The sequence below is a fragment of the Drosophila gunungcola genome (genome assembly GCF_025200985.1).
Source record: "Drosophila gunungcola strain Sukarami chromosome 3L unlocalized genomic scaffold, Dgunungcola_SK_2 000003F, whole genome shotgun sequence".
Classification (NCBI taxonomy): domain Eukaryota; kingdom Metazoa; phylum Arthropoda; class Insecta; order Diptera; family Drosophilidae; genus Drosophila; species Drosophila gunungcola.
In genome coordinates, this window is record NW_026453179.1 from 2,054,220 (window position 1) to 2,081,403 (window position 27,184).

The 27,184-nt window shown below is 41.0% G+C and overlaps 1 protein-coding gene across 11 annotated transcripts in view; it reads right to left on the reverse strand.

Moving 5' to 3' along the window:
• Positions 1 to 27,184, reverse strand: part of LOC128258858 (capon-like protein) — a 45,922-nt gene that overhangs the window by 2,076 nt on the left and 16,662 nt on the right. For 3 of the 11 annotated variants that reach the window (XM_052990812.1, XM_052990814.1, XM_052990813.1), the window contains exons 3-10: positions 13,762 to 13,833; positions 13,049 to 13,144; positions 12,821 to 12,988; positions 6,318 to 6,519; positions 3,460 to 3,566; positions 2,277 to 2,444; positions 2,088 to 2,210; positions 92 to 1,800 (exon numbers count right to left, since the gene is read on the reverse strand). In XM_052990812.1, coding sequence (XP_052846772.1) covers positions 751 to 1,800; positions 2,088 to 2,210; positions 2,277 to 2,444; positions 3,460 to 3,566; positions 6,318 to 6,519; positions 12,821 to 12,988; positions 13,049 to 13,144; positions 13,762 to 13,833 — 1,986 coding nt within the window. In that variant the 3' untranslated portion in view covers positions 92 to 750. Of the gene's footprint in view, positions 1 to 91; positions 1,801 to 2,087; positions 2,211 to 2,276; positions 2,445 to 3,459; positions 3,567 to 6,317; positions 6,520 to 6,683; positions 8,114 to 11,009; positions 11,656 to 12,820; positions 12,989 to 13,048; positions 13,145 to 13,761; positions 13,834 to 27,184 lie in introns of those variants that run through there. The other 8 variants (XM_052990819.1, XM_052990817.1, XM_052990811.1 and 5 more) reach the window with 8 other exon arrangements.

The window sequence follows — 27,184 nt, forward strand, 5'->3', positions numbered from 1 at the left end:
TGCCCAGCCTGGCGTTAACTTTCAATTATTAACGACAATGCATAAGCCAGCCAGGATCGAAAGTCGTCAAGGATTTTTACATAATTATGCGATTTTTATTATTATTATTATTATTTTTGTTGTCTGCCGTTCATTTTTGCTGCCTGCATTCCATATTCAAACGAATATTTGAAATTGTAATTTACAAATAATTAATGCAATTCACATAATTATTGCTCCTTTGCGGGGGAAAAGCCTATGCGGGTCACGCATAAATTGAATTAAATTACAACAATTTACAAAAATAACAGTATCCAACTTAACCAGTTTAGACTAGACTCATTAGCTTAAACACTAGGTGTGTAGATATAGATTTCATTTAGGGGAGAGAAAATACTTTCAAACGATAATTGTAAACTTGAGTAAGTTTCTTCGTTGCTGATATGCTAAGATTATGTTTCACAAATACTTTTACTTAGCTAACCAAACTCCAAAGGGTTATAGACTTTGACTTTGGCACACTTTGAGCTAGTGGATAATGCTAAAAATATATATTTTACACTTAAATAGAATTTGAGCTGGGCAAATAATTGGCATATTTACTGCCCGCAATGCTAGGACACCTAAAATGCATAACTAAAGTAGGGTTTTTTTCTCCTAATTTAATACTGTTGCACCCACTCATTCACATTCACCCTCATCCTCATCATCATGCTCGCTCTCGCTCTTTGAATCCTTTAACCTTTAACCTATGACCTGGTCCAACTCCTCTCATTTGGTGGTATGCCTGGCCCAAGTGGTCCTCTGCACCTGGCTCATCATCTGGCTGCGATTGGGCACCTTCTCGCTGGTGCTGCGCGTGATGAAACTGGGCGTGGCCGACAGCTTCCTCTGGTGACCCGCCTCGTCGGTCACCCTCAACAAAACCGTATTGAAGCGCGTCTCCCTGCTGCTGCTGCTGTTGTTGTTGCTGTTGCTGTTGCTATTGTTGTTGTGGCCCTGGTGGCCATTGCTGCTGCCAGGACTTATGTTGTTGTTGCTGCTCCTCAACCGGGGTGAGGAGGGGGAGTCCAGGGTGGAGGAGCTGCGACTGGTGTCCCTGGTGCTGGTGGATCCACCGCAGGCCAAACCAGCCAAGTTGCCATTCGAGACCGCTGCCTTCAGTTGCTCCTCCAGGTTGTTCAGGTTCTGCTCGATGCTCAGGCGTATATCCTCGTTCAACGACGAACTTCCGGCAAAGGAGTTGCGATTCATGGTGGCCAGCGGAGAGGGCGTCAGCGTTCCCGTGGCCGCCGGTGAGGTGAGGAAGTTGAAACCTCCAGCGCCGCCAGCATTGTTATTGGGCGTGGCCGGTGTGCAGGACAGGGGATTCACATAGAAAAAGGAGTTGTGCGGCGAGGCCGAAGGTGTTTGCTGTCCCTGGCCAGGATTGGCATTCAAGTTGAGGGCCTGCAGCCGGTTCAGCAGCTCCTGATTCACCTGAAACAGATCCTTGGACAAGGCATCTTGTTGTTGCTGCTGCTGCTGCTGTTGTTGCAACTGATTGCTGATACTTTGCAGGGCGCTCATCGAGGGATACGCACTACTGCCGCCCGCCACGGGAGGGGGCGTGGCCGGAGTGGGTTGCTGCTGCTGCTGCTGCTGCTGCTGTTGCTGTTGCAAGTTCTGGAGGTGCTGGCTCTGCTGATTGAGACCACTCAACTGGTGACTCAGCGAGGTCAACTGCTGATTAATATTCCCAAGATTGCTGATCTGCTGGTTGATTGTGGCCAGGTTGTTGTTGTTGCTGGTGGCCTGCAGCAGCAGTTGCAGCTGCGATTGCTGAACGAAGGGAGGGAGGGGGTGAAAGGTCACGGGGAATTAAGCACTTGGAGTACTCTCAGTCAATCAACAACAATAATATTAACGAGAACGCACAACGCACAACGAAATGGGGTAACTATTAAAACACTCGTGCAAAAACAAACGGCAGCCAAGAAAAACAGAAACAGAAACAGTAGCATGCAAAAAGGACGCACAGCTTGGCTGGGCTGCAAAATCAGCGCAAATTTACGATCGCATAACTCAAAAGCTTATAGAGCGTAGAAGACGGGCCCGTGGGCACTCACCTGCGGCGCCATTCCGATGTTGGCCGACGTGAGTCCGGCACTCTGCTGCTCGTTGTAGGCCCCCAAGGAGGCCAGATGCTCGAGGAGCTCCCGGTTCTGCTGCAGCAGTTGTTGGGTGCGCGCCTGAAATATAGAAGTGTGTGTTCAAAAACTGGTTCGCTAGGAGATGGTTATCCCCCGGACACCCACCTGCGCCTCGATGCGCGCATTGGTCTCCGAGATGAGCTGCTCCCGCACCAGCATCAGTTGGCCCAGGGCCTGGCGCGTTTGCAGAGCCTGTGCCTCCAGCTGGTCCTTCAGCTGGGTGATCTCAGAACGCGGCGAGGAGGGTGAGCCTGGATTGTCGTCCACATCACACTGGAAGAAAAAATTGAATTTACAATTTTGATACATAACAATCATAGCAATTTATGTGGAAAATTTAAAATATATACTTCATATCCCAAACATTAAAGAAATTTAAATACTTTTTTTTTTACTTTTTTAAGTAAATTCGAAAAAGGAATAACTTCTAATTCTAGAAAAAAAAAAGGTTTCGTTCAATTTAAGTAACTTATTAAAAACATAAAACAAAAAAATAAAACAATAAATTAAACTTTATTTGGCAGATCTTTTGATGAATCTAAAATTTAAAATAAATTAGCATGTAAAAGCTAAAATTAATAAAAAAAAACTGTTTTTATTGTCTATTTAGTTTAGACCATATTGAGAAGGTGCGATCAGACACTCAATGAAATTTTAATATTTCTGGGAGGACTAAGACTGTTCATGGGGAATTTGTTTTTCAAATTAAAATAAACATTTGTACACATCCTACGAAAACTTCTGTCTATTTCAGACAGTTTTTGAAAAACATTTTTGAGTCTGAACTTTCGATTAATAGTCACATTTAACTGTCGCATTTTTGTAACCAATAAAAAATTATTATGTGTCCCGTGATTTTCCCATAAAAAAACATGAGAATGTTTTATTGAAAAAGGCTGTTAAATTGACATAATTTAATTTGAAACAAGGATTTTTTTCCCTTTTCCAAGCGGGCTTCCTTTGTTTTATTCACCTTTCAGCCTTGACAGTCCTCAGGGGCAAATAAAAGTTATTAAATCTGAAATATTATTGTTATTTTGTATACTTGTTTACCCTCTCCTGACCGCGTTGTTAGGTAAACAAATGGGAAATATTATTTTATACATTATGACCTAAACAGAAACGCCAGCAATGGGCCACATTGTATTTGATTTCATTTCAGAGATTTCGGCTCATTAAAATTCGCCAGCAGCGGCATTTTAATTGCCCTGCCAGGATATGGCTGTGATTTCGGTTATTATTAGCGGGCCATTGGGCGAAATGATTATGATGGACATAAGTTACTCACCAGCAGGCTGTTCGACTTGCGTAGACTTGAATGCGATGGCATCAGCTCCAAGTGGTTGGGGCGCTGCGGCTGCGTGTGGCTCAGATCGGGCGTTATGGCCAAGTGCTCTAAAAATAGTAGAGAAATAGTCGAAACTTGCGAATTGAGTGGCTGGCTGGCTGGTTAAACAAGTGCGCCGTGTAAGGCCCGGCCGGGCCGCCCTCCAATTTGTCAAGGTCGCGGGACACCCACGCAGCCCACCTGGTGGTCTAGTGCCCCACGATCTGTTTTGGCGGCCACTTTCGCGCTTATTTCCCATTAATTACAGCGTCTAGAGTTCAATATTTGTTTTGATTATGCCGTCTGTCCAATAAATAATGAAACAATTATCTAGAGCCTCGCGCGATCGCTATGAACATGATGATAATGGATAATAGGGATGCTGCGAGCGAAGTTCACTGCTGTTTTCGGCTGCCATTTCGATTTGATTAGTTGGAAAATATTCAAAAAATTTCTTCCAAGAACTCGGGGATCGGGGATCGGGCATCGGGCATCCCATACATATACGAATATATAAAGGTATACGGGTTTTTCGTTCAGCACCTGGGGCACGTGTTAATTGGCGATGAATTACTCAGAGCGTTGTAAAAATCCTTCACAGCATGTAAATTAATTTGCCGTTTCAGATGGTTTTCAACGCCGAACATTTTGGCAAGTAATTAATGGAATTCGCTAGCATATTCCCTGCAAAATGGAAGAAGGATTCCGCCCCCTGGCAAACACATGTTTCTTATTTTAAATTTAGCCACCGTATTTTGATGAATTTTTACAGTTGAAATGACCCATTTCGAGGAATACATCATAATCAATTAGTGAGCAGTTCGAAAAATACCGACCAAACAGCTGCAAAGCGACTCTGTGACATGGAACAACAATTAGTTATACAAATGTTCAGATTTTACTTATAGCCAATCTATATTATACTGTGATTTCGATATATTTTGAAAATAGCCTAGCCAAAGACAATAAATGATGTGTTGATTAACGTAATGGCGTGCTTATTACACAAAAGTCCTGTGGTTGCGGCAGGCCAAAGCCAATAAACAATTTTGTAATTTTATTTTTACTTGTTTGCACGGTAATAGTATTTATTTATTAACTAAATAAAGCTTGGGTATGTTCTACACCGAAACGTATTAAACATTGGGTGTTTTCAAAATTACAATTTTATTGTGTCCGCTATTAAAGTCAAAACAAAATAGTTTCTTTTGTTAGACAATTTTACAATGTAACAAGTTTAATAAATATTTCGGAATGTGCCAAAATATATGCCAATTTATATTTTAAGTAATAATTCGAACATTTTCGGTTGCTTTAACATTAAAAGTCAGTTTTATCTGAATAGCAAAACAAGTCTGTGCAAAAATATAAAAGTCTTTCTTTCCTGACTAAATAGGCCCTCGCAACTTTTGGCATCATTTTAGTCGTCTAGGCTAGGGTATTCAACTTTGCACCCAGCTAAACTAATCTTTTGAATCTCAGAGAAATTTCAGAAATCCAGACAGAGACAAACACACGTGTTCATAATTCATTATGTCAGTGCCGATTCGCTGTATTTGGCTACTTAAAAGTCAGCCATCGCCGACGGAAAAATGACTATATAGCAAAAATTACATGACTACAGAGAGTGAGAATGGGATGTTGAAAAAAATAAATTATTTTTGGCACACATACTGTTGGCCACCACGTGATAGTTTTATGGGCTCGAGTGTCGCCTGGTAACAAATTCGGTTTCAGTTTTCCCGAATCCAATGACTCGGTGATGCCACGGTTATGATGAAAGTATCAGGAGGTAATCCATCCCCGATAAGTAGCTACTACCCCACCTTTCTTTTGCGCCCCACTTGGGCGTTATTTATATTTATATTCTCAGAATTTCTTGCCAATGATGTCGCTGGATGGTTTTAGACAAGAGATTGCAAAAAGAATTGCTTTCCTCGTGAGGTTTTCAATATTATTCTTTTTCAGCTTATTTTTGGCAGCAGCAACGCGTTGATGACGTCAAACTACGCCTTGCCTGTGTAAGAGTGTGTGAGGGGGAGTGGTTGAAGGTGAGGAGGGGGGTTGGCAAGATGGAAAACCGCACGAAGATTATTGAAAATTGAAGCAATATGTGGAAATTGCTTAACAGCGTCGAAGTGTATGTCGAAAGCTGTTGCCTCTGTTCTCGGCACTTTTATTTTTGTATTTTATTTTATACTTTTAATATGTTCTTCTCATATGCGCAGTCATCTTTTATATTGTACTTTTTACTTTAGCAGGGGGTATTGCAAATTGCCTGTTCAGTGTGTATACTTGAATGTACACACTATAAGTATATGTGTTATGTCTGCAGTTGCAGTTTGTATATTTACGGAAATAAAGGAAAGAAAACACTGGGAAATGTTAAACAAAACAAACAAGATAATGTGAGAGCCGAAATGCACCCTCATTTCGAAATAATAAACTACAACTTAATGTAGTTCTTTCGATTTCTGCCCTAAATGAAACGTGCTGTTTATAATTTAACTTCTGGTAGATTTAAAGACTTTACCTTAAATGGCGGGCCCTTTCCCTTGACAACCCCCCTGGGAAATGAAATGCAATTTAAATGCAAATGCCTGGCTCGCCGCATCGAACTGAATGCGGAATTAAAGAGCAGACATTTGCATGGAAATGCAAAAATGAATAGGAAACTAATGCGACCAGCGTCCAGACTCCAGAGATTCACCCAGGAAGCGAGCGACTGCGCTGACAGCCAGAGCTTTTCATTTATTTATTGGCCAGTCAACGAACCACTTTCAGCCATCCGTTTCTCTGAATTATTTTCCCGCACTCACCTTTCTTGGGCGTGTCGTTGTCGCCACCGCGTTCGCCGTCCTCACTGAGCTGCTGCTCGCTGATCTGCTCCACGTCCAGCAGCTCCGAGGAGGAGATGTCGGAGCGTTCGTCATTGGGTTCCAGGGAATTCTTATGAAGATTAAATTTGTGGCACACTTCAAAGGCTTGTCCCACGGTGCGAACGATGCGCATGGCCTGAGACTGCAAAACAGAAACGGAGAGGGAAGGGGGATTAATTTAATTGTATTATGGCCACCGCAACAGCGTTTCCCATTAAGACATTGCCCCAATACCAATCCCATTGACAGCAATTAAGCCGCCACTGCGCGCATTACGCATACGCCCCATAGACGCATTGAACCCACCTCCGGATCGCTCGTCGCACAGCCGCAGGAAATGGCATCCTTTGTGCGGCCATTGCATAAATTATCACAGTCCGCCCCAGTCCCTGCCCCCGTCAAGCCACCCCCCCTGCTTCGCTCCAGGGGGGAGCTGCGACGCCTCTGTCTCGCCTGCCGCTCTTCGGTGAGGATGAGCGGCAGCATCTGGTCGCCGGCTATGATGGGCTCCCGGAAGGACAGCTTCTTGCGCGGCTTGTCCGTCTTGGGTCGCTCCAGCATAATGCTCCCGTTGCCGTTGCTGCCACCCCCTCCGCCGCCGCCGCCGCCACTGCTCAGGCTGGAGCTGCTCTGCTGGTCGCTGAGACTCTTGCGCCGCTGCAACTGATGCCGCTGCTCGGATCGCTGGTGCAGGAGATGTGCCCGTCGCAGGGCCTCCGGCGAGGCCTCGTAGTGATCCCCCGGTAGCCGCTTGAACTTCAGGCGGGCCTTTAGCACATCTCCATTGGCCGGGGCAGTGGACGATGATGGGTTACTAGCCTTATGGCTCGACTTGGCCACAGGCTGTTCCTTCTTAATGATATACACCGTATTCTCGTCGTCATTGAAGAGTATATGCTTGGGCTTGTGGTCTATGTAGGTGTCGTCCATGAAACGAGCTGGTTGACCTCCCATCACCGGAGCCATTTCGCGCTCCACACAACCTATGAGTTCCCGGATATCCAAACTCTTGTTCCGCGACAAGTGCTTCTGTTTCTTTTTGTGCGCGGGAACCGGAGATTGTGGCGGCTTGTCCTTCAGCTGGAGTTGCTTATCGCCCACCAGGATGTCCCGGATGAGGCCACCACCACTGCGGAAGATGTTCTTGTGATAGTGCACCTCCGAGGGCTTCTCGGCAGCGGCAGGCACAGAAACAGAGGCCGCCTGCTGGTCCGCCTGCTGAGGTTGGGCCTTGGCCATGTTGACCTTGCTGCGACTCCGCGACCAGGGCAGGAAGTCAAAGGCCTTGGTGATGGGACTGCGGGGAACGTGGGCGGAGCTGTGCTTTTGCGGAGCAGCCATGGCGAGGGTCTTCTCGTGCTTCATGGCCACAACAGCTGGCTGAAGAGAGTTCGGTGATCCGCGATCCGCAAGGTCGTTAGCTCGCCAATTTGTCACTCTGCTCAGTCTGCTCACTCTGCTCACTAAGTTCAATGCTGTTCAGAGCTGTTTTCGCTCGCTTTTCAATCGGCCAATTAGTTGGCTATTAATTTCATAATTGCTTAGGGTTCTGTGGGTCGCTCCCTTGATCCAGGTTGTTCACACACCGCCGATGCGCCATTGTTCACTTTTCACACCTGCGAGGTGCTATACATTGTTTATGCTTCACTTTCGCCCCTAGGCTGTTGTTTTTGATGCTGTTGCTTTTGCGTGTTCATTTATTTGTGTATTAAATTATTTGCAACTTTTCATGTTGCCTACATATCGGAGAGAAAATATTTTCTTGTTATTTTCCGAATATTTCTGCCGCATGCATGCCAGAGATTTCTGGTTTTTAGGCCACCCTTCCAACAAAAAAAAAAATATTGCTGTCAATATGATGTGGGTTTTGCTACGGCTAGCCAAATTTATGTCAATCAGCAGGCGAATGATTTGCATCGGTTTTCTGTCAATGATTCAGAGTTCTAGTTGCATTTTTATAAGCATCGAAATTTTGAAGGTCTATGGTTTATAAATATTTCTGTAGGTGAATCAACTCTTATTTTGCTTATACAAACTCCCGTTGACTCAAATAAATTTCTGCCTTATAAAGTTGTTATAAAACAAAGTATTATAAATACTTAGGCCTCAGTAAACTTAGTTATTTAGCAATTTCTTAAGCATAGTGAGAAGGTTTTATAAGGAACATTTTATGAAGTCCAATTAAAAAAAAAAGATAAAAGCTCAATCACCAGTCACAAAATTGCTGACCACCTTTCCATTACTAATTAAGCCCAAGCTGCCGACCGAATAACTTTGTGGTTGCCCCTTTCAGCAGATTCTCGAGCAGAACTTGGCCACCACTCAAGCACTTTGAAGGGCTACTTCAGTGGCGGCAGCTTGAGAATTCGCCTGAACGACATTAACAACACATCAATTTGAATTATTTTGACAAGCAATGACAGCACTTGTTGCGCAAATTGGCAAACAAAACGGAGAGTGAAGGAAGCATGCTTACAACATGTTCAATATTTGTGGGATGTCAGACTAACTCGGCCATTTAACAGTTCTTCAAGGTGAATTTACAAGAGGCGTCAAGTCGTCTCACTTTGCTGCTTTATCAGCCAGTTCAACGTTCCAGCATTGCGCATACGCCGCGTGTGCCAGGAAAATCCGTCTTAACGAAGGTGCCAACTGATTGTCTATCCGAACTGAGTCTGCACATATATCTCCCTCGTGTGGCTTGTGCAATTTCGCATAAATCAAATTGAAAACTATAAAAAAGTAAACGGATAAAGTGTGTGGCAATTTACATTCGTTACAACAAAGCCAAAATGAAAACTTAAATAAATAAGAATGAGAGAGAGAGGAAAACTGCGTGGCATTTCGTGGAAAACTACTTGAAAATTTATGGCGTTAAGAATGACTTTGTTAGCTTTGTTTTATGTATTTATTTGAATTTTAATTTCCATTTTACTCTGCACAGCAATCAAATTCGTCAGTTTGTTTGTTTTGCCCGCGCTGTCTGTCATAAGGGAAAATTTTTACAGAAAATCTTTGTGTCTGGTCTGGCTTTTTAGCACCGTTTTAATGGCATTGGCATTGCCATTGCCATTGCCGTTGCCCCTGCTACTGCTACTGCCTCTGTTTCTGCCTCCATCTGGCCGGTGTTTACTGTGGCAATAAGTCGTCGGTGTTGGTCACGAAGCCACAGCAGCAGTTGCAGGCCACCGCAGATGCCACTTCCGCAGCGGCAGTTTACCACAGTTTACCACAGCTTACCACAGGGAAAACTGCAGCTCGTAAATTCTGCACATTGTCACGTGGTCGGGATGGGTGTTGCCTGTACTAATGAAGTTCTCATTAGTCATGCAGGCTGCGGCACTTGAAAATTCAATTTACAATTTCGCCAGAGAACACATCGACAGTATAACCGAAAATACGCAAAGTATATAAACTTGAGTATTTATAATTCGCCTCTCGAAGAAAGCGGAACACCTGGCCGCACTACCTGTGTCTTTTCCCCCAGTCTCTAGCGTTCGTTGTTCGATTTTAGAAATACTTTAAAGTAGGCTATTAAAATAATGGATCTATTTTGGCTTGAAATGCAAAAAAATAAAACACAATCGAAGCAAAACAAAGCGAAACGAATGCGAATGCGAACAAGAGTAGCCATTTTTGGGAATATGAAAATGGCTGGGAGGGGTAAAAGAACAAGGCACGTTGCGGTTTTCCCCGAGGCATTGGGCTTTGCCAATTCCACAGACAACAGGTAAATTAGAAATATTTCCCCATTTTCTATGAACTTTTTGAACAACTTGAGAACAAAATTATGTTCATGAAAATATTTGTACCTATACTCTATGTTTATTTGGGATTTTCAGCTGTCAAATTATCCTTATTTTGTTTATTGTACCAATACGAAATATAGATGTACATAAATAAATAAGATTGGTAGAAAAGAATCGTAAATATTTCAACCAAAATATCACGTGTGCGTTATTGACCATAATTCTATTTATTTATACGAGTCTCATCATTTCCGCGGACTACCTGCGGCGCTCATTAACAACTAATACGGATAAACAGTAAAATTTTGAAAAATATACGTCATTGAGCTAAGTTGGGATATGCATGAATGAGTTTACTTTGCCCTAAGCCAACACAGAAATTTGATTTCACTTAATGGTACACTCTACTTTTGGTTTTAGTTAAGTCGTATTACTGTCCGCACTTTGCAAACTTTTTTCAAGTCGCTTGTGCGGCGGCTTTTCTCTGGTAATTAATTTTCCAGTCAATTTTCTGCTCTCGTGGCTCATTATTCAATCCTTAGCATTGTTTTAAAGTATTAATTTTGTGTTCTTTTTGCTAGCCACGAGCATTTAATGGCGTCAGCAGTCCAAATGGTAGAAAAAACCAATGACAAAACACTTCTGTGACTTGAATTTTTTCTTTCACATTTTGAAATATTTAATTTTACGGCTCGCTGGGACTGATGATCAATGGGTGCGTTAAAATATTTTCGTTAAAGCTGTGACATGCCATTGCCTAAATTTATTTCGTTTGTATCGGATGATGTTGAGTTTTTTATTTATTCAAGGGTATGTTTTGCAGGTGGCAGAAATATCGGTTTGAAAAAATTAATTCTTTTGTTATTATTCTTTTTATACACACTTCACTTCACTGACATTCACGCACTTATTGCATAATATTAGATATATGGTCTGGGATCAAACGATGTTTTTGAATCGCCGCACGTCTGTAAAGGCGCGCCGTCTAGAACGCACTGGACAAAGACCGAAATGAGAGAGAAGATCGAAGATCGATGGATCTTTCCGTAGCCGGCTAAATGGAAAAGCTTTTCCCAGAGCTTTTCCGCTCAGCTGTTGGCACGATCGTTGGCTACATGCTGCGTTTGTTTTGGTTTTGGTTTTGGCTTGCCGTTCCAACGAAGCCATATATCGAAACGATCAACGAAACCCCCTGAGGCCGGTACAACGCGGCGTATGTGCGATTGCAGCTACCCATGTGACGTCATTGCTTTGTGTTTCGCGGAAGTAAACAAAGAGGCTCTTCGCTTCTTTCGGCCATTTTTCGCAGTCTTTTCCCCTTCTTAGCCATTAATCATACACTTTTCATCGCTTTGTCGGGCCGTGTTTGTGTTCATTCAGCTACCAAATTGCGTTCCATTTGGCAGATACTTGTATAACAAATGCCTGGATGATCCGTTTAAATCTAATGCCTCAGGTGCAACGGAGCTTTCTTCTGACGCACGCGGCGAATGCGCGATTTTCAGCACGTGCAGCCGACGTGTGGATGATAATGCCCCCTACAGCCCCCCATCGACCGTCCTGGCCTTAATTTCTTGTGTCACTTGTCAGCCATTTCGACAGCCAAAAACACCGACTGCCCTCTGATGTGTTGGAATTTTTCCCCAGAAGCCCGCTTGTTAATTAGAAAAGAAAAAATAGAAATGCCAACTTGACATTGTCTACAGACTGAAGTTGAAGGCCAGCCGATTATACCAAGAAAATTGCGTGGTTCGGGCTCTTCAAAAATAAATTTGGAACATATCTGACTTGGAATTAATCAAAAACCGCATTCGGTCCGAAATCAAAGCAAATGCATTTCCCCCAGGCAAACGACCACAAAGTAAAATCTGATTTATTTATTTTGCAAATCTCGGCCATAGCCTAATGGGGGGCGATGTCGCCTCGCAAACGGCAGATTCTATGCCGATCCACTGGCCATATAACACGGAAATGGACGCGCCGGCTGGCTGCTCCGACTGATGGACAGTTGCGCCTTACTTTTCGCCGGGTTTGTTTAGATCCCAGTGCGCTGTAATGGGCCATGAAAAATCGGTCTAGACTCGACCAGATTGATAATGAAAAATAACCATGGAATCATTGGTTCAATAAATAGAAACCGAATGGGAAAACTAACAGGGAAAGTGAGTCAGCTCAAAATAAAGCAAACTTAGAAGGTTATTTAAAAAAGTTCTAACAGAATTTTGTTCGTAAATTCTTAAGTCCAGAAGTGTAAGAATTGTAATAGATTAATAATATTTCAACGAAACTGTGTATCATTCATTGCTGCTTTTTCAAACCCAATTTCAACCATTTCAAGTCTCTACGAAGTAATGAAAAGTAGATCAAATATATCGCAATTATGGCACATCTTATAAACTGCACTTCGCTCTTCATAGCGCACACATTTTTTTGTTGTGTTTATTTGCTAGTTGTTTTCGGTTCGGTTTTCCAATGCTGGATACTAGCCAAAATTATGCATACGGTTAGACATGTAGATTTTGCACAAGACCACGGCTCTTATTTTTAGAGATTCCATGGGTGGCAGTGCGGTGTGCACCGCAAATGGGAAATGTCAAGTAAGTCACATGTAGCCTGCATTATGCGAATTGCGGTCATAAACATTTCAGTGGGTCGAAGTAAAAGGAAAGGCCATAAACAAACATCGAATCTCACCTTTTTGTGACTTTTGAAGACGGAACACTTGAACGTATCCGTGCTGGCATCGCGCGCTATATAGCTGAATATCTTGAGATCGCTGCTGTCGTGGGACACGTAGAATATTCTATAGATGGGATGATTGAGCAACTCGATTTCCTCGGGGTCATTGGTCCAGTTCTTTTTCTAAGCAACAAGTAAATACATAAATTAGTTGAGATAAAAGAAAGCCCGACATTGACTTACTTTTCGACGACGCTTTTTGAGCACAACGCGTACGCCATTTACCGATATGTGGATGGTGACTTTTCGCTTCTTCAGATTCTGCACTTTGCACTCGTACTGTAGGCGGAAAAAGAAGAGTAATATTTGAATAAGATTGCTGCTGTATACATGCTACATATGTGGGGCCACGTAATTCCAAAATTTTCAATTAACATTTGACTGCCTGTGACGGCTCGCCTAATGGCAATGACATGACAATAACAAGCGCCAAATTTACCACGTCTCCCCATTCCCCATTCTCCGTTCTCCGTTCTCAATTCTCATCGACTGACAGACAGGGCTAATACACAGAAACCCACATACTCACACAAGCCCAAGTCAAGCGGGCTAACACGGTTTAAGCCAGGGCACGCACGACTCTTCTCGAAACGAAGGAAAATGGGAAAGAATAAACAAGCCTCGTTACTTTTTATGCTACTAGAATGGTTTTTCTTTTTAGCCAGCTTCCTTTGCCTTTTGGCCATTTATGTTGTAACTGTAATCAAAGTATGTGACGTTGGCAAACAGAGAGTGTGAGTGAAAAATTTAAAACCGCCTTCGGCCCGGATGAAAGATTCTTTAATTGGCAGCCGGAGATGAGAGTATTCTATGCTAAGGCTTGTGGGCAAGGAAATCTGTTAACTTTTTAACTCAAAATTTGTTTGCCTGCCACGCGGCGTATACTTAATACTTACTCGTATGCGCCGCATGGCCTGAACGATTTCGGCTCGAGTATTGGGTCGTGGCACCTCCTCCCAGCCAACAAACTGCAATGGTAGAAAAAACAAATTATTATTAATTTTTGTCTGAAAGTTCCTTTAAAAATATGCCAAAATTGCAGCATTTAAATAATTTACATATAGTAACCACAAGCAATTCTGTTGCCAACAGCCTCGACACAGTAAGCTGCATTCCTATTTTTAGTTGGTCTTATTTTCTAAATTCAAGTGACGATCTGCCCTTTGCCAAGTTCTTCAAGGGGAATGATCCATCAATTACTAAACTAAAATAAACTTCTCATTTTGCCGTCAGCCAGGAACATATAAACTTAATGGCTTTGGTGAAAATTTATGGCCAAATATGAATGCAAACTGCGGCGACAGCAATTGTTTGAAAATAAAAATTGCAATTTTAATGCACCAATTTTGTCTTGTTTGCGTTTTTGTATGTATTTGTTTTACGGCGAATGCAGCTCAAGGATAACAAATGCGTAGATATGGACCTAGATTTGCGAATTTTATTACAGTGACAACAACAATTTAAATGCGAAATGACATGACAACAACCACAATATCTCGAGTGTGAGGGAGATGATGCCATCGCCGACTGACAGTGACAAAATGTGCATGAGATAGCAGTCACGCCCCCACCGCCCCCCAATCCACGATATGTATTCATTTATTCGCACAAACTCTTTACACTTTTCTGAACAATAAAAATAATATAGTGAAGAGGGTTCATTTTTCGGTTGAAAAGCCTTTCGCCTCAACGAATATCCTTATGGAGAAAACTTTTAAAATATTTCATGGGAAAAGGGGTATCTATTTTTAGAACCCAACATATGTCTATTCTCTATGATGTATGTCAAGTTATGGTAAACAAACAGAAAGTTTGTTCGCCACATTGCGATGTATTTCTGCGAATGCTAATACGTAAGATGATTAATGTTCTGTTTTATGGATATAAGGGATATGGCGTGTGCCGAATCCCCATATCTCAGACTAATCCCAAAATAGTACAAGTCAAATATTGAAATTCGGTAGAAAATAGATTTTTTTTACACAAATACAGAATATTATTAATGCAAAACTGAGGTTTTTGCCAGTGCTAATTGATTTCCACCCACGCCCTGATTAATGCCATGTGCCCTAAAAGTCTGAAAAGCAGTTCATTAGTCAGAATAGCGAATGTTTACTTCTACAGAAAACACTTATGATTATGCAGATGCTAAAAAAATATTTTTAAAATACTTGCTAGGTGAAGTATATATTTCCAAGACTTATAAATAGATATTTGCATGCCATTACCATTCAAAAGGTTATGAAACGAAGCTTTAAATTTCCCACAAAAGCCATCCGGCAGTAAGCCCATAAAAAGCCATTTACAAAGCGGAAAGCAGCCGAAGATGGAGCAGAAAAAAAAGGAGAAAAAAATGGGGTTGGAGTAAAAAGGAAAAAGGCAGAAACGAAACTCTCACTCTCGCCCACAAATATTTGGATTGCATTAAATTCATGCAAACACAAAGGATAAAGGATACACAGAGCGCTTATCCTCTCCAGCTAGACAAATCCCCGCGCAAATAAAATAAGGAAAACAAACTTCAGAGTCGCTCTGAGCTGGCAAAACGTTTCGTTCACTCTTCTTTCACGCTTTTCCTATTGCCTTTCCCGCCCCACTATTTCCATTCCCTATTCAGTTTTTCCCGCTCAGTGCCATTCGCATCCTTTTTTTCACTTAAAAACCATTTCAGTGCGACGGCTCTATGCAAATAGCCGCTGGACTTTGTTCGTCGCTTCGTTTAAATTCATTTACTTTGATTAAAACTCAGGCCAAGAGTGGACCTTCCACCCTCTGGAGTAGTAAACTTTTATATTCCTTTCCATGGGAGAGACGCTTTTACTCACGGCCGGGTTATTATTTTCTTTTAAGTCGTAACTATACCTTTCAAAAGGATTGCCTTTGGTTTGTTATTTATTTCAGTTAATGTATGCCTTTAGGTTTGGGATTTCTAAATATACACAACACCATGTGTCTTAAATTTTAGTTTCAGAAGAAGATCTATTACTCTTTCGCCAAATAAACATTTAAGTACTTAAAACATTATCTATTTTTATATGAATTATTTGGATCCACTGTATCCTTTTCTGATTTTGAAATACAATTATATATAAAAAATTTAATTTGAAAGTAGAATTAAATATTTATTTAGTTTTTTTTTTTTTTTTTGTTTAAACAAATAAGCAATCTCTTAAGACACTTTATTTTTCTGTGTATATATTTTAAAGCTTCAAAGGTTTATGACCCGCATTACGTTTACTGGTCAATGGTGGAGATTCTGTTTTGATTATGAGTTTTGTAAAACAACTCACGTTTTTCCATCTACTTTCATGGGTGTTTTTTTCCCTTCGATTAATTACGAGCATTGAAATCGATTTTCCCCCCTTTGAGTTCTATTTTCATACATTTGTTTATTTATACTTGATCGTTCGGGCGAAAGACAAGTGAAAAGTCAAAAGCTGGCCACGTTTGTTGGCCCTCCCCCTGTGACCTCAACACGGAGCACTGTGGATGCTCAAGGTGTCCTGAGATATGGCCTGCCATTTGTCCCGGCAAAAAGCAATTAAGCTTCGTTTAAAGTCATTCCCAAAATCCCTACTAAGATCATCAAGAAATTGAATATGGAATTAAGAGATTTGAAAGGGGTTGCAGAAAAAAGAGATGGACTTAAAATGGGTTGTGGACCACGTTTAGCCGACGGCCAACGACAAACAGATTAGAACAGCTTAGTTGGCCGGCGAAAAAATATGCGAAAAATGAATAAAAGAAAGTCCCTATGGCGCAGCATAAAAAATCTGAAAAAGGATTTGGTTTTTGGCTTCCCTTTCAGCCTTTCGCCGGCGTTTCGGCCATGGCTGATGGCGCTTCAGGCCGGGCCAGCTTTCATGTTCAGCTCTCATTGCCCCCTTTGCTCTTTTGCATTTGCCTTTCAACAATGGGAAACATTTGTTTGTACAGCTTTTCCAGCTACGGCGGGCCAAAGCGTTGAAAACATAATTTTTCCCGGTTTATTTACAAAAAATACAAATTTTTGTGTACACGTGACCCCTGACCCTGGCGCCACATAACTGGCGCAATTTTTTGTCGCAATGCTGCAGGGCATTACAATTTGTTTTTGCTTGTTGTTGGGTAAATCACTGGAAAAGGTTCAATGGTTTGAATGAGCACGACGATAAAGAAATAGACTGACTGCTAGTCTATGTTAAATCTATAAGAGCATAAAACCATTTAACTTTTATTTAGACTTGCATAAATATTTTTTGGAATCATTTGGGAACAAATTTTCAAGATACTATTTTCAAATTTCTATTTTGAAAAAAATGTAAGGCAATATATTTACTTTACACTTAACTCTACATTTCAGCGAATTATAGAGCCTACTTTTAGGCTGCCAATGACATTAAAAGCTTTTGAAATTCCCTTTAGACACCATTAGCTTGTGAATTTAGTATGTAATAAATTATGGAATACGAAAAGTTTAATTCTGTTAATCTTGTTAATCACTTACCCACTTTCATTTTATCATTTGCAGTACACATGTTTGTGAACAAAAAAAAGCATAGTTTTCAGGGCATCGCTTATAAAAAATATAATGAAAAAAATAAGAGAGAAGAGAAAAATGGGGAAAAGCTCTTTTCCCCCCTTGGATCTCTTTGAACAGTAAATTCACATGTGTAAGAAATTTAAAAATTAATTAGGAAAATAGAACGAAAAATCTCAAGCGAAATTAAATGTTGAAGACAACGAAACAGATCAAATCGTTTGGTATTTTTAAGCAGTAAATTGACGCTGTTTATTGAAACATTTAATTGGCCACTTTAAAAGCTCTTCAAAAGAAATTCGTTTTAAAATTGTTGATTGAATTTGATGTATTCATTTGTTTATAGATGTGGCATGGGTAAGAAGCATGGGTACAAGAATTTTCCTGTTGTATTTTATTAACTTTGACTCCAAGCATGTTGAATGTCTTATGCCTTTATTTTTGTTTATTTGATGACATTCTTTTTTATACAAATAAATTCAAAAAACTATTTCTTAAAATAATAAATGTGTTGCAAATAAGTCTCATGCATTTTTAATGAAGTGGTAATAAGTAAATAGAACTACAGAACTAATTTAATTTTTGGTTTCCATGGTGTACTGTAATTGCAGAAAAGAAATATTGCTCAGCAAAGTCATTTCTTACTACCTCAGAGTATACTGTCTTAAAGAAAAGCTTGTGAAAACATTTAAAAAGGAAAATCAACAGGGCAAAGTTAAACGTGAAACTGCAGAAACGCAGAGGGAAGTAGCCCCAAGAATTTCGCTAATAATGTTAATTCCATTGCCACCTCCTCCGCAGCCCACTTCAGCCAACTCCCACAAAACCACCGCAGATAATCAGCATCTCTGGCCTGTTCTGCGCTTCCCTTTGCCTTTTGTTTTGCTTTCATCTCGGGTTTTAGTTTTGTGCTGTGTCTGCCTTCCTGTCGTCCTTCCTTCCTCTCTTCCTTCCTTGCTGTTGCGCAACTTAACTTCCCTTGGTTTTCCCAAGGCCCAACCAGCGACACCCACTAGCCCTCTTTTCGGGCCATTTCATTAGCATCATCCAACCAGGAGCCAACTTAATGAGATGACGGGCAAAACTTTCAGCTGTCTTTCTGGTTTCTGGTTCCTGTGTTATGCATAACTTTGGGCACTTGGCTTGTGCTTAATTTAAAACAATTATTTGACGAGCTGTAAGTGGCCAAGGCTGCAGGCCAACTTGGCTTAACCCAAATCAAAGGTTGACCAAACCTGAAAACAACCGAGGGAAATAAAGAAAACGAGATGCAAGTTTTCTCTTCATCGTCTCCTCAAATTGCAGTTGGCCAAAATGCAAATCGTTTGGCCAATAGCACGCCCATCCCTATTATATCTCAACTATGATAATTTGCTGGCCGTTAAGCGGGGAAAAAATGCGCAGCTCAAATGCAAACTGCAAACAAATGAGTTTGTCTGGTCGAATAAATCATGTCGTGGGATTTGGGGTTAGAAGTGCCCCCGCCATGCCTGCCCGCAAAAGTCCCCCTTATCAGCTACAGCTACTCTAAAGTAAAGTGCAAAGTCAGGCTGCCCAAGTGGCGTGAAGTGAAATGCTTTCTTTTAGCCAACACTCGCGGCAACAAGTTAAGTGCAAGTTAAATCAACATCTGAATTTCCACCGTGCTAAAAACACCAAAGAGAAGTAGCAGCTCTGGAGGTGCAAATAAAATGGGAAAAAAAAGAATTCACTGGGAAAAACCAAATTATTTTGTATAAATTTTTTACATAAGAAATGTTAAAATATTTAACTTAGCTAGAGCTGCTAGCTGCTTTTTTATGAAATAAGATAGCTTTAAACTGAACTGCATTTTGCTAATAATTAAATTTCTCATACAAATAGTTATCAGCTTATTGTAAGGTTAAATTAATATTTGGCAAAGTTATAGGCACTTACACATTGATCCATATTCGAAGATCGACTAATCCTAATCTTATTAGTAACAATAGGTTATGTTCTGAAGAACTAAAAATTCGTAAATCAAAAACTTGTAGTCCTAAAATTCTTTTCTGTTTAGAATGCTTTTGCAGTTTATTCTCTCTGTCTGGCAATAAGCCAGCATGTTTGAGTGGCCGTTTCCCCCAAACGGCTAATAAATGCCAAAGTCTTGCTTTCTTTGGCTCTGCTTTTGCATAAGCCGGCTATCGTCTTTTTGATTGGCCCCTGCCAATGTGTGAGATTTGATATGCAGGCATTACTCTCCTAATCCATCAATGCCTGGCCGTGTAATAGTCAGTTTCCGGTTGAAAACTCATACAAATTATGCTTTGTGCTATATGCACTTCACACTCCAAAGGCATAAAACTCTAAGCTAATAGTAAGCGATGCGAAAGAAATGGTAAATGGACAAGCAAAGAAAGATAGGAAAACCCATAAACCATTATCTGGAAGAGATAATAAAAAAATATGAGTGGAGGGTTAGAGCTGCATTCTTTGTTTGTTCTTTGTTACGACTTTCGCCTCACTTCATTAACTCCCCTCGCTCAATTGTGGAGTGTCAAGTTTTATTGGCCCCATAGTTCAGTTCAGAGCAGTTCATATCGGACCTATGGAAAAGTAAAAGTTGCTCTTGGCTGCTGTCCAGCGTTGACCCATATATGTATATGCGTACATTGTAGTATCCCACAGATATTTCGGTTCTTTTTAAACAAAGCGAGTCGAAACGAAACGCATTATGCAAATGCAAATGCAGCTGCCACACCACAGCATGCAAGAAATGCATCATGAGGCGAGTATTTATATTATGATGAGGCAACCATGCCGGAGTCTATCTATCTGGCCCCGATCCCTCCGGAAATATGTGTGTGGGTGTTGTGGGTAAGTGAAATGTGTTGTTCGAGCATAGGGGAATACAACCGAATACAGACAATGGACATGCCTTGTTTTCTACATGTAATTGCAAATCAAATGAGCCAAGATTAGACAAGCGTATCGTGTTTGGATACGAAACATCTCCATCTAGAGTTTATATATATATATGTGCTGTGGCATTGGGTTAGTTGGACTGGAATAACATCTCCGCAAAGTTTCCCCCCATAACTCTTCTCAAAGTTTCAGTTCAATTTTCAAAGGAAGAGCAGGAACCGCAGTGGCTGCAAAGTTTCCGAGTCAAAGGTAAAATCAATAAACAAGTTACCGTTTGGGCAGTGAACACAGAACCTCCCCGAGTTACCAACAACCCTCGGACTTGGCCATAAACAATTGTGAGTGCGAGTACTGGGGGCGACAAAGCGTATACAAGTGGAACAATAATAACAAAGCAGAAAATCAATTGGAAGTACTTAGGCAAACAATGGACCAAAGTAATGAAAGAACAGCCAAACAGCCTAAAAAAAAACAAAAGGAAAACAATAAAGGCCTCTTCTCCAATCCTCTCCCATTCGTTTAATATCAAGTGCCGTCTAATTTAGCGCAAGGCGATTTTTTTGATATCAGAAATATCTGCAGCACAAGCAACACCTATATTACCACTATACGCGGAAAGAGTATCAAGTATATGTAGGAATTTACCAGATATTTTAGAGCCCGTCTTAAGCTGTGAAATCGAATGGAATCTTACGGTTTTAAGTCTACTGTTAGCTAACCATAAAGGTAAAAAAAAAGAAGCGTAAGCTTATTATTATAAACGAATTAAAACAGACTAATAACTTATAAAAGATGCAGCTATCATAACAGTGTATCATAACATTTTTAATATAAAATTATATGGAAATAAAATCATAGACAAGACTGCGAACTTATATGTATATCTGTGTACCAAAAAAAAGGGTAATTAAAAAAAGATCTCAAAAGTCGCAGAGAATTATCTCTGGAGGAGAAAAGCAAGCCAAAGCGCAAACAGAAATTAAAATAAATAAAATGCGTGCCTCACACACGCAGTCGCGAAATGGGCGAAGAGCACGAGGCGTATGAGTAATGCGTCACAGCAACTAAACGAGCGGAAGCGTTTAATTAGCAGCTTTAATAATTCAATCATCGTTATATGGTTTCCCCTCTCTTAATCCCCCCTCTTTTGTGCGTGTATGCTGACCGCTAATTTTTATACAGCAATTTAACCATGTTATTATTATTATTTGTGTTTCTCTCCTCTGCCTGTTATTCGGCGGGTGTAAATTTCACAAACAAGTGTTAAACAGACTTAAACGCTTGGCGCCTTCAATTATTCCCATCTTAATTTCCATGGATTTACTCTGGCTGGTCACACACATTTTATTGAACGACCTTATTATTGGAGAGGATGTGGGTGGCTTGAGGCTACTTGCGGTTGCTCCTTTGAAATAAATCGTGTGGCTTTTTGGGGGTGGCTTTTTAGCCATTTGGGGGGCGGTGGGGCAGTTGGTTTCTGTTTTGCCACCTGCTGGGTTGCCAGGGCTTGAACACTGCCACTCTGGGGTTAATGAACCCACCTAATTAGGTTAGCGGTTAGCTCGACCGAAAATACTACTTACAAAATGCAAATTAGTCAGTACATTATTGGTTTTACGTTTCCCACATCACTTCACGCAGTGAAATCTCCTTGGTCCTGTTTGGCGATTTCAAAGCGTCAGAATTGCAAATACCCGTCGCCCGTACGTATAAGGCAAAAATTGCATCGCAATAAATTTGCGATGACCACGGCAATGACCAGCAGCCGGAGGCAAGGCGCCGAGAGTGTTTGCCGCGACTGCTTAATGAAAAAGTAGCCAGGGCAGCCAGCAAAAACAGGCAAAGGCAAGGCAAGACCTGGTCAATTGCCATTGATGTCCGAGAACAGACAAACATATAGCTAGATAGAGAGCTACACTGAGGGAAGATACGTTCAAGAAAGTGTTTCATGGAACTGCGCATCTCAAGACTGATTAAAAATCTTGTAAAAAATAAGGATTTTATTTATGTAAGATATACATATTCTTCAAAAATTGTTTTGATATTGTCTTTAATTTAAAATTAGCTTAGCCACCAAACTTCTTAAAACGATTATATCTGAGTTTGAGATATTTATTTTGTTAATCCGTATATTTTTCCTGACCTTTTTTCCCTGTGTTCACAAACTCAGACTGCAAGTACAGGCAAGACAGACAGCCAGAAATAGCTAGACAAAGTCGCAGTTGGAGGCTGTGTAAAAAGCATCAAAGCCAGCGCCAAATGTTGGCTTAAGCCTGCAACATGGCCATGTCCAATGTGCGTGCATCTTGGCTTTTTCTACCTGCAACTGACTGACTTTTTGCCCACTCCACTCCTAGGCCATTCAATCCATGGCCAAATCGACGCTGCAGCTGAGCTTTGATTTGATGACCGTGTGTCCCATGTTCGCTTTCTGTTTCTCCTCCATCCGCATCCCCATCTCCATTTCCATTTCCATCGAGCATTTCACTTTGTGTCGCCTGCAAGCGAGTGAAATCCAGAAACCTGGCCTCTGTGTCTGGCAATCGGTGGATCAGCCTAAATGACTGCATCCGCCGTGTGAGAGAAGAATTTGCTATGAAGTAATTTCATGCTATTTCATACAGCTAAACCGAACTGGACCGCAATTATAATCAATTCTAGTCTATCATACACAAAAAAAAATATTACTTTGGAGGCTGGCGGCCACTTAAAGCTATCAAGAAACTGAAAAGTATTCAAGTATTACCTTTTTAATTTCCAAAAAATGTTTTTATTAAAAATCAGTTCAGCTTAAGTTTCTTTCTTTATAATTTTATTATTTGCCTTTTTTTTGTAAATGATTTAAATTTAAGTCAAATATGTGATTGCTGAAAACAGCAGATAAATTCCTTGTTTAAACATTTCTATTTAGTTTTATACAGTTTTAAGGAATAAAATGTATAATGTTTGTTAAATCGATTTAATGCCATACACTTTTGGCTTTAACTCTGGAATGCAAACCAACCACAAGCAGAAACCGAATTTTGTTGCATTTTGTTTATCAAAAAAATAATTTTACCTCACAGCACACTGAAGAGATTGGTGATTTTGCTAATTTGCTCACAGTGTGCTAAAGATGTTTTCCTCTGTGCAAGCCTGGACTCAAGTGTAAAACTAATTTCAGCAACGAAGCCAAAATGATAGCAAACACACAGCACCGATTCGGATCCAGTTTCTGTTGTTGCTCCAAGTCAGAAGCGTCAATTGCCTAACTAGAACAATAGCATTTGTGGTGCATCGGCTGTGGCAGAGCAGCAGTTTTCCCCATTTTGGCCATTAGCAGAGCAAATATAATTACAAAGGCTAACTAGGGCAACAAAAATGCCAGGAAAAGCCGGAAAAGCCCGGCCGGGGCCAAGTCGAGCCAGCCTGAGCGCATAAATGCATGTTAAAGTCAATTTATGCAGGCCAGACAATGCAGCTTAGATCCTCTTGGCATCCACTTTTGTGCCAGGTACAGATTGCCCGCAAACACGTCGGCTGGCACACACTCACACACACTCACACACACACACACGAATGGCATTCCCAAAGGGTCAGGACACGTGCTTGTTAGCGTGATATGAACACACCATTATCCTCTGCCCCTCTAACATTTTGCTCGCTTGAATATGTTAAGTGGCAGCCAGGATGAAAGTGCGTATGAGCGATATATGCATTCCAGCAGCTCACAATGGAATGCAATTTGCCATATCCCAAGCTGACAATTAAATTTGGCTTATGCCCCCCTCCGCTGCAACAAAAGAAAGTCAACGAAACGGACCGAAAACCTATGACAAATGGCCCGAACATATAACCACTCCCAAAGACAGAAGTTGCAAGACGAATGTGCAGCTTTTTCTCAAATTTGACAGCTGCTGACATGTGAAGGCAACTCTTGAGGTACCGTTCAATTTTCCATCAAACTTTGGGCTCAATGGTGTGAAGAAAAGCGTTTTTCAGCGGGAAAGTTTGGGAAAATGCTGGTGCCAACTAAAAATTTTCCACTTCATTAGCCAGTCCCTCAGGCTTTAATTTAACTAATACAAAAATGTAGACAAAAATCAATATGCCTAACGTGTGGCCGCCGGCGGAAATGTTTCGAGTCGTAAAAGAAATATTAAAGTGAGTAATATTTTTCTTTTTTATTTTGGGACAATGCCTAATGACACGCAACATGGGAGTTATGGGGCCAGGGCAGAAAAGGGTGTGGTCGCAAAAGAACTGGAAAACATTTAACATGGCTAGCAAACCTGGGAGGAAAACCAACAAAAAAATAAACGAAAGAAAATTTAGCCGCGATATCTGCCTCCCTGTAGCGATCTGTTAATGATACTTTCCCGGTGAAAATCGCAAGAAAAAATGGCAAAGAAACGAAACGAACTCGAAACGAGGACACGCACATTATATAGCAATTTGTGAGCTCTGAGCTCAGGAAAAAAAAAAAAACAAACTTCGCCCGACTTTCGCAACAGAAAGGCAAAAAGTTTAAAGCAATTTGGATTTGGGATTGGGGCCAGTTTTTAGCCACCTCACGCAACTTGAATTCCCCCATAAGGACATTGCAACAATTGTTTGTTTGCCAGTTGTTCGTGAGAAAGGCCAATGTCAAGGTGTACGGAACGATTTTCTATTAATACCTGTCGACGCGCTATTTATTTTCGATTTAGTTTCCGAACGCTGGCATTGTGCATTCGACTGCTGTTGATTGTTTGCCACTCATTAATAATTTATAAGACATACCTCGACGGAATGCCATGATTCACCATCGAATGGCAGAAACTTTTGCTGCTGCATCAAAGTTCCTCGCTAATTCGATTGCTCTGTAACATGAGCTAAATTGTTTGAAAGCTCGACGAATGCCAACAATGCTTCACTTTGCCCATTTTTTAATTAAATTTTTGTCAACCTACAGGGAAAGCGTTCTCAGTCCCTTGCCGGCTGCAGCACTTTTCCAAATGTCTGTCCATTCTTTTTAATTGACAAAATTGATTAAAATGTTGCTTAACATTTTGCGCCAAACTGACATTTATCTTAATTGCTGGGAAAATGTCGTTGGGAAAATAGAAAGAGCCCGAAACGAAGACCAATGAAATGGGGCACAGATCCAAAAGATGGAGCTCTTAATTAGATAATGGTTGTCGGAGCAGTTTGTAAATTGAGTTTGCTGTAGATAAATGGATCGCAAATAAATGTCAGTGTAGATATAAAGCATTTAAGTTCTAAAAAAAAACATTTTCCTCTGATAAAGTAGATTAAAATTATGCAAAAATTTCTTCCTTTGATTTGTATACTGAAACTAAGTTTCAAATTTGTACGCCAAATTTCGCTTTCATTTTGATGAACTGGGCCACCCGGAATACGTAATTCGTTTCACAACAGTTTCATGGCATTTCAAACAGTTCGCATCAATGTCCATGGATTTTTAAGTGGCCAACGCATTATTTTTATCATCGAAATTCAAAGATTTTCGTTGCGTTGCCAAAAAAATATGATTTAGTACTCTGTTTATTTATGTTCCTCGGCTGCCATTGAGCGACTGCTGACACGCCATCCACGCCCATTCGATATGTAGGTGTCATTTGTTTATAATGTTATTCGTTTGCGTATATTTCTCTTAAATATTTCATTTGCGGCACATAAAAGCATGGTTAAGAATTTATGTGCTAGGCGGGCCGGGCAATATGTGGCAACTACTTCCGTTGGATGTCAAGCATGTGGCAGACAAATGTTCTTCTCGACCAATAGTCTTCGGCCCTTTGCCTCCAGCACTGCAGTGCACTTGACACGTTTCCAAGGAGCATTCTCAAGGACTTTGGACACTTTCCAAGCAAACGGAAAAATCGGTTGCGACGGGCTGTGCGGAAAATCCTGTGAGATTGTCGAGTGTGACTGGCATTTTTATAGGCTGCAGTTGAATTATCGACACATTTTCTATTTCCTTTTTTGGCATCTCCTTGGCCACTATTGACTTTTTCCACCACCGACTGTCGACTGCCAACTGCCGACTGCCTCCCGCCGCAACCGCACTCATTTAACTAATCAAAAGTAATTTTAATCAAAGGAAACCTTCGCCGCAGGCGAGGCACATAGATAACGTAGAGCAGTCTGAGCGAAAGCAATTAAAGCCACGTGCAAAGTTTGCCAAAGGTTCCGGGAGAACTTCTTCTAGGCTCCAAGGTGGACGACTTCAAGAAGGATTGCTGCTCGATTTTTTCCGTATTTGTCTTGGCAAAGATCAGAGGGAAAAGTCCTGGCCCTTGTGAAAGTGGCTTGGGGACTTGGATTGCCCATCCTTGGGGTCGGGGATGCTGTGGGGATGCTGGGTTAAGCAAACTTAATTAATAAAGGAAAGACGCAGCTGAAAGGCAGCTGATTAAAGGCATGCACATGGAGAAAATGTAACCAATTAATTGCTTTAAATTATTAAATAATACAATTTTAAAATATTTGTATTATATTCGGAGAACACCCAAAAACCATAATTAACTAAAAAGTTATAAAAATAACAACAACAACATTTTATTGAAAATTTCTCTCAGTATAATGTTTCCTTGTGTGTGTCCTGTGCCGTGCAATGAATCGAAACTCATTAAAAACTTTCGCTGTGGTTTCATTAAAGCTAGCAGCTGCCACGCCCCCCAACCCCAACGCACTCACGCCCACTTAGCCTCCTCATTGTCTTCTATTAATATGTCAAGGTCTGGACAAAAACGCACACATTGTGCCGCAAATAAATTTGAATAATTAAAAGGCACACACAAAGAAAAACACACGCAAGGAGGTGTGTAAGAGCTTCCTCTGAAATAGATGCCGAACAGCTGTCCTTTTATTTTCGGCAAATGCCAGGACAAGCTGTTTCATCCCCAGAGGGCGGGGTCCAGCCCCCTTGATTG